This window comes from Spermophilus citellus (assembly GCF_964194105.1).
Source record: "Spermophilus citellus genome assembly, chromosome: 11".
NCBI lineage: Eukaryota > Metazoa > Chordata > Mammalia > Rodentia > Sciuridae > Spermophilus > Spermophilus citellus.
In genome coordinates this window covers 58,961,289-58,981,468 of record NC_138192.1, presented here as the reverse complement: position 1 = coordinate 58,981,468, position 20,180 = coordinate 58,961,289, and the positions used below count along the sequence as shown (strand labels likewise).

The following is a 20,180-nucleotide window of genomic DNA, read 5'->3' as shown; positions in this document are numbered from 1 at the left end:
GTTGATGTTAAGAAATTAGTTTCTAAATGCATGGCCTTCTAAAAAGGCCTTCACAGAAAAGAAGTGAAGACTCAAGGAAATAGCTAAATGCAGTGGCCTTATCTACGTTTTCAGGGATCTGGCATGAAATGTTTATGGCCATCTTGATTTAAAGTACCATTTCATCTGCCCCATGACCATAGTGATAAGAGAGAGAGGAATTTCTGGCATAGTGACAGTAGAAACAAGTAAGGGAGAGTATGAATACACATGTAGAGGTGGGGTTTAATTGTGACTCCACTCTTCTTCAACATGGCTCTTCATGTCATGCACATTCTCATTAAAATCTTTACCTCGGGGTTTTTGTTTTACTATGCTAATAAAGTAAAGGTAAACTATAGGTTACTATAGTGACTATTCTGTGCATGTTTTCCCTTCAATACTTGAGGTCCTACTTTCTCATCTGGGAGAGTCCCTATTATTACTATCAGAACAGGGCAAACGATTTTCCTGTGTCAGTAGGTTTGATTTTAAGAGACTTATGTTTGGCTGTGGCTTGTGGGTACTTCTGCTGATAGCATAATCTCAGAAGGCTGAGCTCACTTCTCAACCTCCCACCTCCTGTTGTGTTACCTTAATTCCATAGCTTGAAGACTGGTCACCATTTCAATTTCTAAATTTCTGGTATGTGAGTTAACCCCATATCACTATTGTTAGACTGTATGTCTCACTGGTATGAGAGAGCAGGACACCTTCATAACAGAAAGGTATGCCTTCCTTTAAGCAGACATGTGAGGACAGAGTGCTTTTCTTGTGCTTGGTTTTTCTCTATTGCCTTCAGTTCAAAATAATCTTTATACTAAAGTTGCATATTCAAGGATAGTATATTCCGATTTCCTTTCCACTTAACAATTCTTAACTGTGCACTTAAAATTAGGTGAGATAGTAAGTTTAACGTTACATACAATTTTAAAAGAGTTCAAAGCAATAGTGTCAGAAAATTAATATATTTAAGGAGACTGTGACAAGGTATTTAAAGTATAAATGGACAGATGCAGCATGTTTTCTGCCTATCAGAGTACTTAAATGTTTCCCAAAAACATGCCTAGGCATGATTTATTCTATTATTTTAAAGAAGTTATAGTATAGTAGCATTATTACCACAAAGATCATAGCAATACCTAAAATCTCCATGTTTCTCATATATTTACACACAGAGACACATTAAAATACACATAAACTCTTACATACCACTTATAATTTAGGTAGTGAAATTAATTTGACACATGAGTACATAAATCACAGTATTACAGAAGTTATTATTATCTTCACAGACAAAATTTTTGCTAGCATATGAAAGTTATACTAATTCTCAAATTAAAAAGAAAAGATGTGGAACAGAGATCAGAAATCCAATTAATATTCTCATTTCCTATGTCTCCTTTGTGCAATCAATGCTACATTTATCATATTTTAATTTATGCGAAAGGCAACTGTATAAATGGACAGTCTCACTTATGAAAATGAGCACAGAAAATGTATACTGGTTTATTTCTATTTTATGTATAAATAAATTCTTTGTCCTTTGAGAATAACTTATGTAAAATCTGTATGCTACAGCTCTTCTTCTACTAATAATGGGAGACTGCTAGAGTCTTTTTCGCTTTATCACCTTGCAAGTGTGCATATGCAAGAAGCAGTTATTTGGTCTGGGATATAAATAGGTGAAATGAATTTTCTATTTCCTCTTTTTTTTCTGATAAAATATATTTAAATGCCAGCTGCATTATAACCTTCAAACAACTCAATGCCAGTTCTTGAGATGCCATTAAATGTATGAATACAAGTAAATATGAAGAACTTAAAATTTTGTTCTAATTGCCTTTAGCTTTTTTTTTTTTAGTTGTAGATGAACACAACATCTCTATTATATATTTATTTATTATTTTTTTATGTGGTGCTGAGGATTGAACCCAGGGCCTCATGCTTGGGAGGCAAGTACTGTACTGAGCTGAGCTACAACCCCAGCTTTTTAAAATAAATAATCATTTAACAATTAACTTCTTATTCTAAAAAAAAATTATAAAAAGTAGAGGATGAAGCTGATTGCTCAAAAAGTTCTCCTTCATCCAGGAAAAGGAGATAGAGAGCCTAAGAAAATTCCATAGAATAATAATATCATATTTATGGAGTGTCTAAAATATTTTACACTTATATTTCACTAAGAATTTCAAACTGCCCTATTCATAATTTTTGCAATTATAGATGTGTTCACACAATATTATAATTAGTTTTTAGAGTGAATAATTTCTACTTTCTAATAGTCATAGCCTCTTGTACAATATTTTTGTTCTTAAGACTAAGCCTGTGTTAGATAAACATTAGGGATTTGCTGGTTGGTTGAGTGAGTAATTGGTTTGTGTAATCACTGAAAGGGAACTGGGGATTAAAATATTGATAACTTGACTAACATGCAACATTAAGCCATAAAATCAGGTCTTAAACATTTGTGCTCTATCTCCAAAAAGTCTCTTCACATTTAGCTTTTTGTTTCCTAACTTTTGCATATGATGGAACGGAGTCTGGTCTGAAACCTAGACTTATGATAATCAGATTGCTTTCTCTACTTCCAGGAAAAACTAGTGGCATAGGCTAAACCTAGATGCCCAGATGCTTTACCAAACAAAAACATGGTTTCTACTGGCTCTCATGTAAATACAATTCAAATAATAGTTTCAAAACATAATACAATTATTTATATATGTATGTATATAATTATTCATTTATTTAATGTTTGCACAGCTTCTTTTGTATTTTCATGAAATTTTATATATTCTAAGCTGTCGTATTTCTAGTATTAACTATTCCAGGAAATTAGTATTTAACAACTCTGTATTAGTAAAATTATAACATTGTAGTGCTTAAGGTACATTCAATTTTCTCATTTTAAGTTTCTTAGAGACAATCCCTCCCTACTTTGTTCTCTGCACTTCCTCAAAATTATGTCTTTAATATCTCTTAACAGCTTTCCATAGCTTAATGATTCATTCTCACTCTATATGAATATTAAATAGAAAATGTCTTAGGTTAAAAAACGAACAAAATGACATGTATGTATTTACTTTCTTATACACAAGTATTTAAATCCATTTGTTTCAAAATTCCAACTACATAAATTTACAAAGCCATACACACATAATTGATGAGAAACATGGTAACCTATCACTAAAGCCCAGTATAAAGTCAAATTAATATGCATTTTTTCAACGTTCTGAATCAGACAGAATTTATGACATTCCATAATTTGTGGAGAACGATCATAACAGAAAGAAGATTGGTTACAGTTTTTAGAATTTTACTTACATGTATATACAGATTACAATAAGAATCCCAAGAAGACCCTCAAGAAAGTAGGTTACTAAAGGCCTCCAGCCATAATTTTACTGAAAATATAAAAGTAACAATTTTTCTGATAATTATCATTTTATATCTCAAAAATAATTCAGGAATACACATGTATTACATATAAAATAAATCAAATATATTGAGTAAATGAGCATAGAGATTTAAATGTTAGGAATCACCATTCCAGAACTTAATTTCGATTTGTCCTGTTATTTGATTGCAATTGCCTTCAAAATCAATTTTTTTTACCATATCTGTATACTGTGAAAACATGTAATATTTCTTAGGTTTATTCCTTTGAAAGGAGTATCAACACTTTTTATATTGACATTAAGGCCAAACAGCATTAAATGGTTAGGAAAACTTTCTGAATTTAGTTAAAACAGTTTAAGGGTACAGTGCAGTAAAATCATTCATCAGTTTGGATAAATTAAAGTACCCATATCTTTTTTTTGTTGTTTTTTCCTGCAGTCCTGGGGCTTGAACCCAAGGTCTCATACATGTCAGGCAAGCAAAATGCCACTGAGACACATTGCATTTCCACATCTTCATTTTAAATTATAACTATCTAAAATTTGACCTGTATGTGACTAATACAGTTTTATAAAAAATATGTTTTCATTTGAAAGAGTATTAACTATTTCTACAACTTTTTTTTCCCCCTGGGCCACATCCCCAGCTTTTTTTATTTTGCATTTTGAGACAGGGTATCCCTAAGTTGCTTAGGGCCTTGCTAAATTTTATTTCCACAAGTTTTAAACAACAGTTTGAATATATGATTCACAGTAAGTTTTTTAAACATTCACTGTTCCAGGCCGTACAATTGCATCATTCAAAACAACTTGTAATTGTCCTCTGAAACTTCATGTTATGATTCATCTAAAAATTTTAGATGGTAGTTGTGAGTTCTTACTCACATCATACACCGTGATGTCAAAAATAAATGAGAAAATAAAATAGAAAATTATCTATTTCACTAATATTATTTAATAGAATATTGGTAAAAATCTCAGAATTCAAGCAATAATAACCAGGATAGATATGCATGTTATACTTTTTATACTAAACAAATTTAAATTCTCCATTTTCAAATGCTGAATTATTCTATAGCTTGAGTCTTAATTACCCAAACATTTAATTACTGATTCTTTTTTTTTAAATTATTATTTATGGTACTAGGGATTGAAAGGGGATGCTGGGTGGGTTTTATTATTGAGCTGCATTCCCAACTATTTTTATTTTTTATTTTGAGACAATATCTTACTAGGTTGCTTAAAGCCTCACTAAAGTACTGAGTCTACCCCTGAATTTACAATCCTCCTACCTTTCACCTCTTAAACTACTGGATTATAGGCATGTGCCACCTTGCTCAGCTTGCTCAGTTATTCTTAAAGTAATACCATTACCCAAAAATATTTTAAATATATGATTAACAGAGACTTTGCTTTAAAGAAAATAATAATCAATGGTTCTGTATAAATCAGTTCTTACCTTGATAGTTGAGATCTGTCATAAAATTTAATTTATTTATATTATGATAGTTGAAAGAATTCTTTAAAAATCTGAAACCATTTTAAAATTTTTCCTGAATATATAAGAATATTATTTATCCATTTCATTATACCAAGACATATGAAACAATGTACTAAATGTAACATTATAACATAATAAACATAGCATCTACAATTCTCAAAATTATTTTGAAGAATATGCTTATTATAGTATATCTTCAAAAACACAAATCATACAAACATATGCATAGAACTATATCTAAATTATTTAGAACTTTAAATAAACAATTTTAATATCCAATGTTTAAACATTTGCTGGGGACCAAAAATGTCTGTAACATTTTCTTATTTGTGGTTTTCTTGAGAGAGACATTTTAAAAGCATACAGTGATGTAAAGTACCACTTAGCTAGGAATGAATTTTCTGATAATCAGCACTAGCATCTTAATAATGATTGGGTTTTATGTGAAATAATTCATAAAGAAAAAAATTTGAATTAAATAAATGTTATAGTAATGTAATACATCCCATTATAGATGAAAAAAATTTTTGCAGTTATGATTTTAGTATTAAGCAGATAATGTGTCTAAAACAACAATGTCTGTTTACGTGGAAGTGTGTCTTAGAGTACATCTGTAAGCTTGGAAATTTTCTAAAATCCCCAGATATATATCATCTGTGACTGCCAGGAGTTTCATAAGAAGTATATACTATAATGGAAATGTGCTACTATTAAATATTCTCAGTTTTATTAAATAAATTTAAAATATATTCTACTAACTGCAGCAGAGATTATAGTTAATCACATGAAAGTTGAATTTTTCATCATTTTTTCATGCAGAAATATTCCCAAGTGAACATTTCCTCCATTGCTAATAACTGAGTATTCCAATTATAAATGGCAGCATAAATTGCTATAACCTATAAAAAATAATTTTAAAGGGTCAATAATGATACAGGCAATTGGCTATATTTATGCTGACATAGCAAAACAGACTTTTTTCAAAACAAAGTATAGGGTGCATTCTATGTAGGCCAGAAAATAATCTATTAAAGAAAATATTTGTTCTGTATTTGACAAAGTAAAGCAAAGTAAAACAAAACAACAACAACAAAAAAAATCTCATGAAGAGAAACCTATTAGGTTTATACATTCAGCAGTATCTTTGCAAGTAACATTTTGTTTTATCAGAGAAGAAAACGATATTTCTCAGCATATGGATATACAGTAAGTCCCTGATGTGTAATATATAAGTAGTCAAGTGCATCTAGTTCCAGAATTAATATAATCTAAGTTAGCTAAAGTTCTGAGATTCTGAAATGTGTGGTTTATTAATACATAAGACTATGTAACACATTTAAACTTACCCTTCCAATCTTACATCTGGCAGACTTCTATTAAGGGCAATCAAATCACTGGCCATAAGGTTAAACTGATTGATTTTGAACAGCTCTTTCATTTTCTCCTGGTCATCTTTAGGAATCAGCACAGCCTTTCCCATTTCTCCTGGGCCTTCTTGGTTTCTTGAAATAACAGCTGTAAGACATACACAGGTACAAACATACAAACACAAGATAATGAATGGAATGAAGAAACTCATGCGTTGGATTAAATTCTGAAGTGTATTAATTACAAATTGGTTCTATAATGTAATCATCCAGTCATATTTATAAACCATACAACACACAAAAGAAACAGCCTATTTTAATTCATTAGCTTAATGTTGCATGTTGTCTTTCAAGTGTAAACATATTAGACTAATTATTAATTATTAAGACAATAGTAAAGCACTACAAAACATCTTATCTTAAAACTTCTTAGTCATATTTTTAATACACTTATTATAAAGAGATGAAGTTGAACACTAGGGAGACCTTATTGTTCAAAATAAAAGATAACTTTTGAAAATACACCAAGATAAATTTATTTTCACATCAAATAAAATGCTTTCATATCTGAACATATCTGCTGTCATCACATCTTCATAAAGGCCATCAGCTTAATAGGTTTTTCCTCCCATAGCAATTTAATTTATTCTCAAATCACTTTGAAATGTATAAAAAGAAGTTTCAGAGTGGTAACACATAATTTTAAATGTCAAGGTAGATAGGTACTTCATGACTTGAAATTCACAACAATTTTCTGAACTTGGCTGCTTATTAGGAGAACTCAGTATTCGATCTTCAGGCTAACATTCTTGCTATTTCTCGCAAGTTATCACTAAAGTTCTTAACTGCTCTAAAATGCATGTTTAAATGTGTATATGTACATGCACACGTCTATATACATGTTAACATATAATAATAAGACAAGTTCCAGTTGATCCTAATGTACCTTTTAACTTACTAATCATAATAATATTAAGTTAGGTTAAGGTGAAAGGGATACAATTCTGTTCTTGACTTTTTCAATGTTTTCCTATATTATAGTTCCCATACATTAGTCTAACTGAACTTAATTTGTACATAAATTAATGTGCAAATATTTTAACATAGCTTACCTCAAAATGCTATAAATATAAGTAAGGGATATTATGCATGGGAAAATGTTTAATAAAGTATAATATTTCATAAATATATAAAGTCTAAAATGATATAAGAATATGGTAAAAACCAGGATAGAACACCATTAGCAAACTTTCTACTCTCTTCATAGTTATAAAAAAAAAAACAATGTTATTACTAGTATTAATCCAATATTGATTACCCAGATGGTTATTCTTTATGAAAAGTTATCCCAGTTTTGGATTAGCATGAGTCAGACAAAATGAAAGAGAATAAATACTTCTAAGGACTATTAGACATTGGTACCAGGAGGATGATTAGCCTAAAATTCTCTCATACATAGAAAAAGAAGTGGGAGATTTTAAATGGAAAAATATAGATATACAACTTCAAATTATTTAAAAAAATTGTCATTTGGTAAACTTGGTGTTTTTACTTTGCTAGAGTTTCCCCAAAGTTCCATGTGATAAGGGTTTATACTTCTCAATGTGGCATTATAGGTAGAAGGTGGGAACTTGAAGAGGTGGAGCCTAGTGAAAGAGCTTTAGGTAATTGTGAGACTACAGTCCCTTCATTTTTCTTTCACTTCCAAACCATGACATAGCAGTATTGCTCTAACACAATTCCCACCATGATTTGCTAACACAGGCCCAATATACTTGGACCATCTGATCATGGACTGAAATCTCCAAAAATATAGGCCAAAATAAGCTCTTTCCTATATAACTGGATTATCTCAGATATTTATCATAGTGACTAAAAGGTGACTAACATAATCTAAAGAAAGTTTACAGAGATTTATCATCCATCTTAAGAAACAAAATTAGAAATGATGGCTGAAATTTTATGAGAAAGTATATTTTGATCATTTTAAGAAACTAAATTCTAATGGTAATAATTTATCTTGGGAATTAGTAAATTTCGGCATCCCTAACATCAACTGGAGTTGTTAGAATTGAATTTGAGTAAATCTGTGCTCTTGGTGAGATGTTGCATTAGGTGTTCATCACTGTGACAAAATACCTGAAAAGAACAACTCAGAGGAGGAAAAGTTTATTTTGACTCAGAGTTTCAGAAGTTCAGACCAAGGTCACTCAACTCCATTGTTCTGGGACTCAGATTAGGAAAGCTGCTCAATTCCTGACATCTTAGAAGATGAAAGAGAAAGCAAGGCACCCAGGGACAAAATATAAACCCAAAAGGCATGGCCCCAGTGACCCTTCCTCCAGTCAACCATATCTGCCAACATTTATTACTGGTACAGTAGTCCTTCTCAATTATTAATCCAACAAATGGATTAATTCAGTGATTAAGTTATATATCTGATAACCTAATCATGATCTTTTGAGGGGTACCTCATAATCATAAAATATTTGCATGAAGTTATATTCCATTTCTCATATTTTAAAAATATTATTATTATTATTATTATTATTATTATTATTATTATTATTATTATTTTGATTCCACAGAAAGTGTTAAAAAATGTCTGTTGATTCCTCAGGAGTCCTTCTGATTTTGTAATAAGAACATAATCAGACTATGATACTTCCTATTGACTACAAATATTCAATTTATATGTTTTTTACATATTTTGGAGTATTACCTTGAAGCCATAAAAAGGATGATTTTCTCATAGAAAAGTTTTGCTTTTATTTTGAAACACTAAGGAACTGTTAAAGAATTTGGTGTAGAATATTTTAACAATTTTTATAAATTAAGAAAGCAATTTCTAAGTCACGATTATTTATGATGCTTTGTAAAGGAGAAAGGTTTCCTTTTGCCCTCTTAGGTTTTGAGAGTAACCTAAAAATTAAACAGACAGGACAGACTTTAACAGAAATATCACACAAATTTCTTGTTACTTGTACATGGGAGTCTTCAGAAGGAAAATGAAGGAAGGAATAAGTTGTTAGGCCCAAAAGCTTATAAACCTTTTTATACAAGAAAAATGGAGGGTGACAAGACAAAGAGACTTGGGATAGGGTCAAAAAAATTGTGGGTCAATAACTAGAAAATACATGGGGGTATCAACTGAAAGATGAGTTCTTTTAGTGAGCTTATTTTACACAGATCCATTCCAGTATTGACACCCAGTTTGGGATAGAAAAAATGTTCTCCTCCTGGTACAGCATGGAGGGCTTATTTCTTATGAGAAATTTTATAGCCTTCTTTCAGGTAGAAAATGGAGGGCAGGCCAGAGAGAGCTTCCTGCATGTGCTATTTCTTGAGTGCCTGCAGCACAAAATAATCAATATGCCAAAATAGCATATTTAGAGGTGGCATATTCTGAACCTCTTCACCTTCTATAACTCTGACAAAAGGATATTCTGTTACTGAGAAAAGCACCATGACCAACATAGTGCTTCCAAAGCCAGGAAGCAAATAGTGTTAAAATGTTTCTCTATTTAAGGAAGAGAAAACTCAACTACAATAAATTAGGGGAGGGATACAGATGTTTTGGGGTTTTGTCACATATTCGAAGGAGTAACAATTTCATTTTAACTTCATGCAGATTGGAGTTTTGTCAGTGGCAGTAGGAGTAACAGAATCATGTTGCAATACAAAATCAATAAAATTAAAATTGTTTTAAATAGTATACCTACAACTAGTTGCAAACATGTGTAGTCATCCTCCTTAATCATGTAACAGCTGAGTGCATATCAGGTTTTTTGTCTCCTCCAGAGTTAAATACATTTTTATATAACGACCTATAATAAATGTATATTTAAAATCTTTTTTTTTCCTTTTGTATGAACAAATCTATTGGTATTTTCACCTCCCTTGAGAAAAAAGAATACTAAATAATCATAGTGTGGAATCAGTCTTTTTCCTTTTCTGGCTCTTACCTGGAGGAATGCATCTTGCATTCAGAAAACAAAGGTTTTGTTGTTGTTGTTGTTTGTTTGGTAGATTTTGTTTTGTTTTGTTTTTTAAATCCTTTAAATAGCATAAATAGGAAATAGGAAAGAATAAGCAATTCGGCTTTGTGGTCTATCTCAGATTTGAGGCATCTTGTTAAACAACAACTCCTATTTTTCTTTACCTGTTGATTTTCTTTCCTCTATATAGCTTAAAAGAAGAAAGAAAGAAAGAAAGAAAGAGAGAGAGAGAGAGAGAGAGAGAGAGAGAGAGAGAGAGAGAGAGAGAGAGAGAGAGAAAGAGAGAGAAAGAGAAAGAAAGAAAGAAAGAGAGAGAGAGAGAGAAAGAAGGAAGGAAGGAAGGAAGGAAGGAAGGAAGGAAGGAAGGAAGGAAGGAAGGAAGGAAGGAAGGAAGGAAGGGAGGATGAGAGAGAAAGAGAGAGAAAGAGAGAATGAGAGAGAGAATGAGAGAGAGAAAGAGAGAGAGAAAGAAAGAAAGCACAAACTAAAAGAAAGGACCACTCACATAATGCATTTCCCTATAGCCAAGAAAAGTCAAAATTAATTGTTAAAATTTTTAAAATTATTTACTGTACCAGGCAACTATAACAGATGGCAACTAAATCTACATTCTAGTTTCTTTATTGATGATGTGAATGTGGACAGAAATGTCCTGATTCCAAAGTTGGTTTAGACTAAAAGATGAGATTAATATATTAAGCCATAAATTATTTACTTTCTCATTATATGATAAAATCATCAAAAAAGAAAATTTGACTTAAAATGATATTATAAAGCAAGTAGCAATATAAGAGCCAACGCATTTTATAATATCATTTTCTTTAACATAGTACACACTTTAAAGACTTTAAGAATATTTATTTCAATCTTAGAATTTCCACTGTTAGAAGAGAATCATCAAAATATAAACATAGCAACTGCTTTTCTACCAAAACTCCCACTACGTATTAATTGCATTATTTACTTATGCACACTGCATTATGAACATCTTCTTATTTGCAGAATAACCCCTTTAATGAGCACTATTTGAAAAAAAGAAAAGTGGACCATTCTAGACCCAGGAAACAGAATGAAATTAAAAAATAAGTTGACTTTAAAGCAGTGATTTTATTTTGTTAAAGAATACAGTGATTTATGATACACATCCATAAAAGTGTAACATGGAACCAAATTCTAAATGCTATTCCACATGTCATGCTTTCCAATTTTTTTTCAAATTGTATTCTCATCCTCAGATTAACTCACTTGTTAATTTCTGTATATTTGCCACTAAAATCTTTCTTTTAGTTGCTCTTCTTTCACTTTTACCACTTCCAATTTGACAATTATAATAAAGAAATTTTGGCTTTAGTTCTCCTTACCTTTGAATATTAACATTCTTTCATTAATTACTCAGTGTCCTTGAAACAATGCTTTCAGATTGCCAATCATAAACCTGTTTGCAGTGAAGTCAGAAGATGAGGAAATCACACCAGTCCCTTCCTCATTCCTCTACCACTTTGCTCTCCATGCAGCATTCCCTGAACCATACTCTTCTGGTGTTCAAAAGGCTCTGAATTTATCAAGGGTACTTGTTGTTAAAATAAGTTAAATCAGTATATATTTGCTTTTTAGCCAATTTATCTTAAAGTCACTAATGGGCTTTAAATATCTACTTTATAGCTGACCTATACATTTTGAGAACTCTGGAAACGATACCCCAAGTATGATGATTGGAATGCTGAATGTTTTGATCTAAAGGAGAAACAGTCTCTTTGACCTTCTTGTGCCCTCCCACCCCAGTTCTCATACTTATTACCCTAACAAAGTACAGAAAGCGACTTTCTCTGAAGTATCTCTATCTACCTAAAAGTTGGATATCTTAGAAGATTAGTTCACTGCCAGAAAGACTAGAGTTGTGATGCCATACCAAGAAATAAGTAAATTTTTTTCCATACTACTGTCTGTTCTTTGGGTTCAATCACCTCCACCAAAAATCACTTGTAATTCATCTCTAAGTGCATACAGCCTACTCAGGACCCAGGAATGATTCAGGAATTCCTTTAAAAAATATATTATAAGGAAATAAATTTGGATCTGCCCAAAGACTTATCTTCATAGATAGCATTGTATACGTATGCATGTATATTTGTATATGCTAGCAAATATAAGTACATTATGTATTTATATGCAGTAAATACTATATAAGTCATGTTATATCTATATATGAACCCTATGCAGTAATTAAAATTATACTACAAAAAATGTTTAATGATGTGGAAGTTAGTCAGGCCACAGAGAGTGAAAAGGGGGTCATAAAGCAATGTTATAAAATAAGCATGTTTTTGATAATGTATATGCATATGGTAGCAATGATGATTAGCAGTGGTTTGTTAATTCTGTTCTATTATTAAATTAAATTAGAAGTATATATTCTTAATCAGTTTGTCAATACCTAATAAGGTAATTTCAGTTACAAATTTATCCAAATTCTGACTTCAATGATAATAGAATTAGCATGCATTTTACAGTGACTGGTACAAAGTGAAGTCATTAGACATTGGGATGATAAAATGAAGGAATCAGAGGCTAGAAGAATTCCTGATGGAAAGAAAGCTTCTTAAGATCCATGATATGACAAGCAGGTGGGAAAGAATTATGGTTAGTTCTAGCAGGAAAGTTCCTTATAGGAAATTCATTACAATTACAGATAAGGAAAATATTTAGTGACTGAACAAGCACAGGTAATAAGTTCCTTGGATTCTTGATAAGGAAAAGCAAATTCTCATTTAGGTAGTAAAATTTTAACTTTCCTTTCACAACAATCCTTTCCAAACATTCTGCACATTCATTAAACCAATACTACTCATATACAGTAAGCGGTAGTTTGGCACATGTTACAGTCACAAATGTTTCCTGGAAGTAATTGGCACGACTTTTTACTGTTCACTAAAGTAATAAAATAATGCTGAAATATGAAAACATTTCCTTCTGCATTAAAAATGAACTTCCTTATTAAAATTATTTAAAAAGTCCTCATCTTATAATGGTTATAGTAATAGCCTTAGTTTCAGCTTTAAATAGGAAATCTGCACAGGATCCCACTTCTGTCCACTTAAAAATAAAAAAACTTGAGAAAACTATAATTTCTTTGGAAACAAAAGCACCAATTTTGTCTGAAGATGCTTTGAGATGCCTCTTTGCAAAAGACATCTCAAGTAGAACCATGACCATTATGAAGGCCTATGGATAACCCAACATTCATAATACATTGTTTGATAATAACAGCCTCTTATCATTCAATATACTATCCCAGATATGATTCACCAAGTTTGCAAAAACTATTTCGACTTTGGACAAAAGGAAATGGGTACTACATTTATGAACCACACATCTATGTGAGAAACTAGATATGTATTTTTAGAATATTTTCTGAATGTATTTTTCATTTACTATGAAGCTACGTAAAATATCTAATAATGATTCAAATTGATTAACTAATATTTTGTCACATAAAATGTGAGGCAATTATTACTGGGTGGGTTGTTATGAGTTTACTTTAGAAGTAAAATATCTTTCACCAGCAATGTATTTAAAAATGAAATAATATTGGATTAAGTTACCAATATCCTACTATATTTTAAACTGTAAAATTAAATCTACTGGTAGACCATGAGACCTTGTTGACACCAGTTCTGCTGCATGTCTTCTGTTTTGCCAGGGGCCTGGCTCTGCATCATTTCCAGGCTGCTCTATGAACTGGGGCACTAAACTCTGTGTCCTCCTCAGGCTGCTTTGCACTTTGATTCCTGATTGGTAAGATGCTGACCAGGCATTAGGGGACAAGTGATGGATGAGGTTGTGGTTTGTACTTCCATAATTCCCTTTCTGTGGCGCAACTGACATTGGTTTTCTTCCAGAAAACATATAGTCTCATGGAGATTGCCTTATGATGAGTTAATGAATAAAGAAAAAAAAATGTAAGCCTACATCAAAGAAGAATCCATCTTATATCCTAACATTTGTTAGAAGGTGAAATTTTACAACACTTCCCACGGGTGGTCCTGAAAGTTAGTAGATAAAAAGAAATTTTCCATCAGGCATAAATTAAGAGGGGAACTCTGAAAGGGTCTGAAGGGATAGAGTTTGAGGTAGGAACCTAATCTAGTCCATGAGCAGAAGCACACAGGTGGGTTGGACAGCTCAGAAGGGATTTTCAAACAAGATTGGAAGCCTGATGACAAGGACCACTGATGACATGAAGTCTGATGGAGAGAATAAGTTGTTCTTTGAAAATGCAAAAAATATGATGGATTTTATCACCCTATACAATCTACCAGAGAAGATTCAATTATTAAAAAACAAACAAACAAACAACAACAACAAAAATTTTTCAACAATGAAATGGGGAAAAAAGTCCTTCCTTGAGCTGGTAGCCTATTTCCTTTTACAGTGAACCCAATGCTTGCAAAATGGGAAAGGAACTTGGAGGCCAGGTTAATGTAGACAAAGACTATGTACAGGTTTCACAACAGGAACTTCTCACCATGGTTATGGCCACCCAACTTGCCAAGAACAAAAGAAAACACAAGGAAAAAAAATCATATAGAACCCTTCTAGAGAACCTGGGAAAAGCTTCATTCAGTTGGACCATTTTCCTATTTTAGAAAAAATGTCTTCTTTCAGGGAGAAACACTGGAATGTTTTTCTCTAGTCATGATTCTGCCAGCATCAACAACTTGAAAACTTCAAAATACTTACTGGCATTTGATTTTAACATAATTTTGCCTCAGACTGATGGAAATAATTTATGGCAAAAAAAAAATGTTGAAAATGTGCTCAGCTACAACAACCATTAGTCTTATGCCTCAACACCTAGAAGCAGGTTGATAGAATTCTGCAAAGAGTCTTTATTATGTTACAAACAAAATCTTGTCTTTGGGGTGCTGTCCCACATAATATTACATATCTTAAACAATACACAATGTATGTGGTCATCACTCCTAAAAATAGAATGCATAGGTCTGGAAAACAAGGAAGGTATAGAGAGTGTTCTTCCTTATTAAATCACTGATGAGCTATTTGTTTCTATCTCTCTGACTTTTGAGCTTTCTGGGTAGAAAAGTCCTAGTTTTCATGGAAAAAAAATGTTTCCACAAGAGAACACAATCATGATAGTTAAATTGGAAACTGAGTCTTCCCTCTATTTTGAGCTCCTCAAGCTATAGAACTGACTAGCAAAGAAAAGAATCACAACACTGGTTGAGGTGATTGATATTACTTACCAGTAGGAAATTATATGGCTGACATACTTAGGGCAAGAAATATTTCTGGAGTTTAGAGGTTTCTGTGGAATAGTTTACTTCCCTAATATCCTGAGAAATAGAACAATGAGGCAACCCTTTACAAGCAGGCCAATCAAGGGCTTATAACACAGGATTTTTACCACCAGAAAGACTATCAGAGTAGATTCAGGCAGAACTTAAGCAACTTGAATGGGTATGGATTAAATAACTTATAATTATATTTGAAGATTATATGATCACCTACATAAGTAAGATCTGTAGAAACTTTATTCTATGTTGATAAAGAATCCCATTCCTTACATCTTTCCCTAATATATTTTAAGGGAACAGTATTCAGGATTTCTAACCTTTTAGATATTGTCTGGGAATACGACTGATATCCATGAGAATATGGTATTGAGAATTATATCATGAGAATGTGGTATTAGATATGGGATTCCCTTAGTCCTTGTATTAGAGAAATATACGTATTTTTTATTTCTTTTGGAAAAGAGGAGATGCTAAGAAAAAAGTGGACGGAACCTACAACTCTCGATCTGGAACTTTTCTTTCTCGAACTATGCTGCCAGAGCACAGTTTGGACAACATCAAAGATATGCCTTGTTCAGACTTGTTTTAGTCAGCTCATTTGCTGCTGTAACTAAAAGCCCTGACCAGAACAACTGTAGAGGAGAAAAAGTTTATTTTGGGCTCAGGGATTCAGAAGTCTCAGTCCATAGACAATAGGCTTCTTGGGCTAGGGCTCTAGGTCGGGCACAAGAACATGGTAGAAGAGTGCAGCAGGGGGAAGCAGCTCACCTGATGATCAGAAAGCAAAAAGAAAGAGAGAGAGAGAGAGAGAGAGAGAGAGAGAGAGAGAGAGAGAGAGAGAGAGAGAGACACTCCACTTATGAGATACAAAATATATATCCCAAAGGCACAGCCTCAATGAACCACCTCTTCCAGCCACACTCTGCCTGCCTTCAGTTATCACTCAGTTATTCCTACCAGGGGATTAATTTACTGATAAGGTTAATATTTTCATAATCCAATAATTTCTCCTGTGAATCTTCTTGCATTGTATCATGCATGAGCTTTTGGGCACACTTCCCATTCAAACAATCCAAACAAGACTATCTCTATGAATATTTTTTTTTCCCTCTGGCTTTAGATTGGGTTCAGCAAGTGAGAATCATCAGTAGGAGTTTGGATATTAGGACAAAATTAAAATTAGAACAATCACTCCCTTGGTGTCTCTTGTGGAGAAGTCACAAAATGACTTTGTACCTAAACAAAGGTCATAGTACCTGTCAGGTAGCCCCCTTCATAAAAATATTACTATGAGCTCATGTTATTTTTCCCTCCCCATGACATTTTAAAATTTCATAGTGGTAATGACTTGTGTCGCAATTACTGGCCCTAACGTGCAACCACCTCTTGTTGCTTTCTTCAAACTCTATTTACTCCTTTATAAATAGCCATTACATTATACACTCCTGCTTGAAGCGTACCATCTGTTTCATGATGAAAGAGTTTAAAAAGTATCAGGGAGCTTCAGTGGATTCATCCCTTAATGACAAAATCTACAGAAAATTCGTGTTAGCATTCAAGCCATCAGTTTCTCTGGATTGAATACCACATTAACTTTCTAATTTTCTTTCCCAAATGTCATCAATGTTTTCTTGTCATGTTCTTCAATTGTTTAAAAAATGTATGAGTATGAATCTGTAACAATTATGTTTATTTGCTGATAATTTATATAGCCCTAAACCAAAAATAGGAAAATCAAAGTAAGGTGAAAAACAAAAGGAAATTCTAATATTTTCTATTTCACTGAAACATTTTATGCATTATTTGGGTTCATATGTCATTTTTGGAAATAACTACAGATAAAATGATGATAGTGTACATTTGTTCTCTAGATATTTTGCTGTTACATTGCATTGGTTGTTATATAGGAACTATTTCACTTTAATACTCATCTCCTGAGGTTGAGCATGGGCTTGACCTTCTTAACAGTTACTCTTAATGGCACAAAATTAAGAAGAAGAAAAAAATCACTAGATAGAATTTCTGAAGGCCAAAATGTGGATGAGGTTCAAATGGTAGGTATACTCTGCTACTTACCCGGATAAACATATTACTCTTATTCATGGGATATGATTGGAGACGTCTATATTAGCAATATGATCTCTGGTGTTGGGCAGAAAGAGGGATTAGAGGGAATAAAAATATGGAAAAGGAAGTTTAGGATGATGGAGCACATATAGTAAAAGATGTGAGCTAAATTTCATTTGTTTTTCTAAATATTAATCAGAATGTATATCTTGAAGCAGGGCTAAAATATTGCTATTATACCTTGTGTTGAAGACATCATGATTGTAATAAAGGTTATAAGATTTACATTTCAGAATGACCAGATGGAACTCTGATAGGAAACTACCATAGTTCATCAGCAAATTCAGAAATAAGAAATTATATAAATTCTTCAATTTACCTGTTAAGTAAAGGAACTAGATTTCCCATTACTTAAATGTTAGTTGGTTTTTAAGTCAAATATTTTTCAGAAGCTTGAGCAATAACTTCAGGCCATCAAAATAAACTGATATAAATAATGGTACAAAAGGCACTACACTGTGAAATGTAACATTTTGATAAAAATATTTTTCCCCTAGAGAAACTTTCTGGTAAAGTAAAAACAAAAATCCAAAGTTTTACTAAAAAGGCTAACCTCACCAAACAGATATCTAATCATTTCCTGCCTCCTACCATCAACCCTTATGTTTTTGTTTTGGGTATTCTGACATTTCATTGTCCATCTGTATAAACAAGCTGCTGATTTTTTTATTTACTCAGTTATTATAAATCTTATTGCTCATCATTAATTTATGCCATTTTGAGTTTTTCATTGCAACTGGAAAGTTTCTGTTAACAAATATTAATAGAAAGAGGACACTAATCATATATTATAATAAAGAATAACTTTATAGTCAAATAATTAACTGAACATGCTACCTGAATAATGCAAACATGCCATAAAATTTTCAGAAATTGGTCATATACTACACTTAACTATTTAAATATACTAAGATCTTAATCATTCAAAAGCTACAAAGCCTAAGCCAACACTTATTTAATAAGCATTTAATTGAGTATACCAAAAGAAATATGCTGTCTAAAATTTAATATGGTCATAAAAATCAATATAATATGTAACCATTAGTAAGGTATATCTTCAAATGAACACAGGTTTCCCACTTATTAGGTGCAGGTGAAATATTATCAAATAAACTATGGTTTTTATTATCTAACCTATGCTTTTTTTATTGGTTGTTCAAAACATTACATAACTCATGACATATCATCTTTCATACATTTGATTCAAGTGGGTTATGAACTCCCATTTTTACCCCAAATACAAGTTGCAGAATCACATCGGTTACACATCCACATTTTTCCATAATGCCATATTAGTGACTGTTGTATTCTGCTACCTTTCCTATCCCCTACTATCCCCCTCCCCTTCCCTCCCATCTTCCCTCTCTACCCCATCAGCTGTTGTTCAATTCTCTCCCTTGTTTTTTTTTTTTTTTACCCCTTTCCCCTCACCATCTCTTATATGTAATTCTGTGTAACAATGAGGGTCTCCTTCCATTTCCATACAGTTTCCCTTCTCTCTTCCTTTCCCTCCCACCACTCGTCTCTGTTTAATGTTAGTCTTTTCCTCATGTTCTTCCTCCCTGCTCTGTTCTTAGTTACTCTCTTTATATCAAATAAGACATTTGGCATTTGTTTTTTAAGGATTGGCTAGCTTCCCTTAGCATAATCTGCTCTAATGCCATCCATTTCCCTGCAAATTCCATGATTTTGTCGTTTTTTAGTGCTGCATAATACTCCATTGTGTATAAATGCCACATTTTTTTTATCCATTCATCTATTGAAGGGCATCTAGGTTGATTCCAGAATAGAGGACACAGAGACCAATCCACAAAATTACAACTTTCATATATTTGATAAAGGGGCTGAAAGCATGCAATGGAGGAAGGATAGCATCTTCAACAAATGGGGCTGGGAAAACTGGAAATCCATATGCAACAAAATGAAGCTGAACCCCTTTCTCTCGCCATGCACAAAAGTTAATTCAAAATGGATCAAAGAGCTTGATATCAAACCAGAGTCTCTGCACCTGATAGAAGAAAAAGTTGGCTCCAATCTACATATTGTGGGGTCGGGCTCCAAATTCCTTAATAGGATGCCAATAGCCCAAGAGTTAAATACAAGAATAAACAAATGGGACTTACTTAAACTAAAAAGTTTTTTTCTCAGCAAGAGAAACAATAAGAGAGGTAAATAGGGAGCCTACATCATGGGAACAAATTTTTACTCCTCACACTTCAGATAGAGCCCTAATATCCAGAGTATACAAAGAACTCAAAAAATTAGGCAATAAGACAACAAATAACCCAATCAACAAATGGGCCAAGGACCTGAACAGACACTTCTCAGAGGAGGACATACAATCAATCAACAAGTACATGAAAAAATGCTCACCATCTCTAGCAGTCAGAGAAATGCAAATCAAAACCACCCTAAGACACCATCTCACTCCAGTAAGATTGGCAGCCATTATGAAG

The 20,180-nt window shown here is 32.4% G+C and overlaps 1 protein-coding gene across 3 annotated transcripts in view; it reads right to left on the bottom strand.

Moving 5' to 3' along the window:
- Positions 1 to 20,180, bottom strand: part of GALNT13 (polypeptide N-acetylgalactosaminyltransferase 13) — a gene marked incomplete at both ends in the record, with an annotated part of 482,292 nt that overhangs the window by 334,551 nt on the left and 127,561 nt on the right. For all 3 annotated transcript variants that reach the window (XM_081261707.1, XM_081261705.1, XM_081261706.1), the window contains one exon: positions 6,264 to 6,432. In XM_081261707.1, the coding sequence (XP_081117833.1) occupies positions 6,264 to 6,432 (169 nt within the window). The remainder of the gene's footprint in view (positions 1 to 6,263; positions 6,433 to 20,180) is intronic.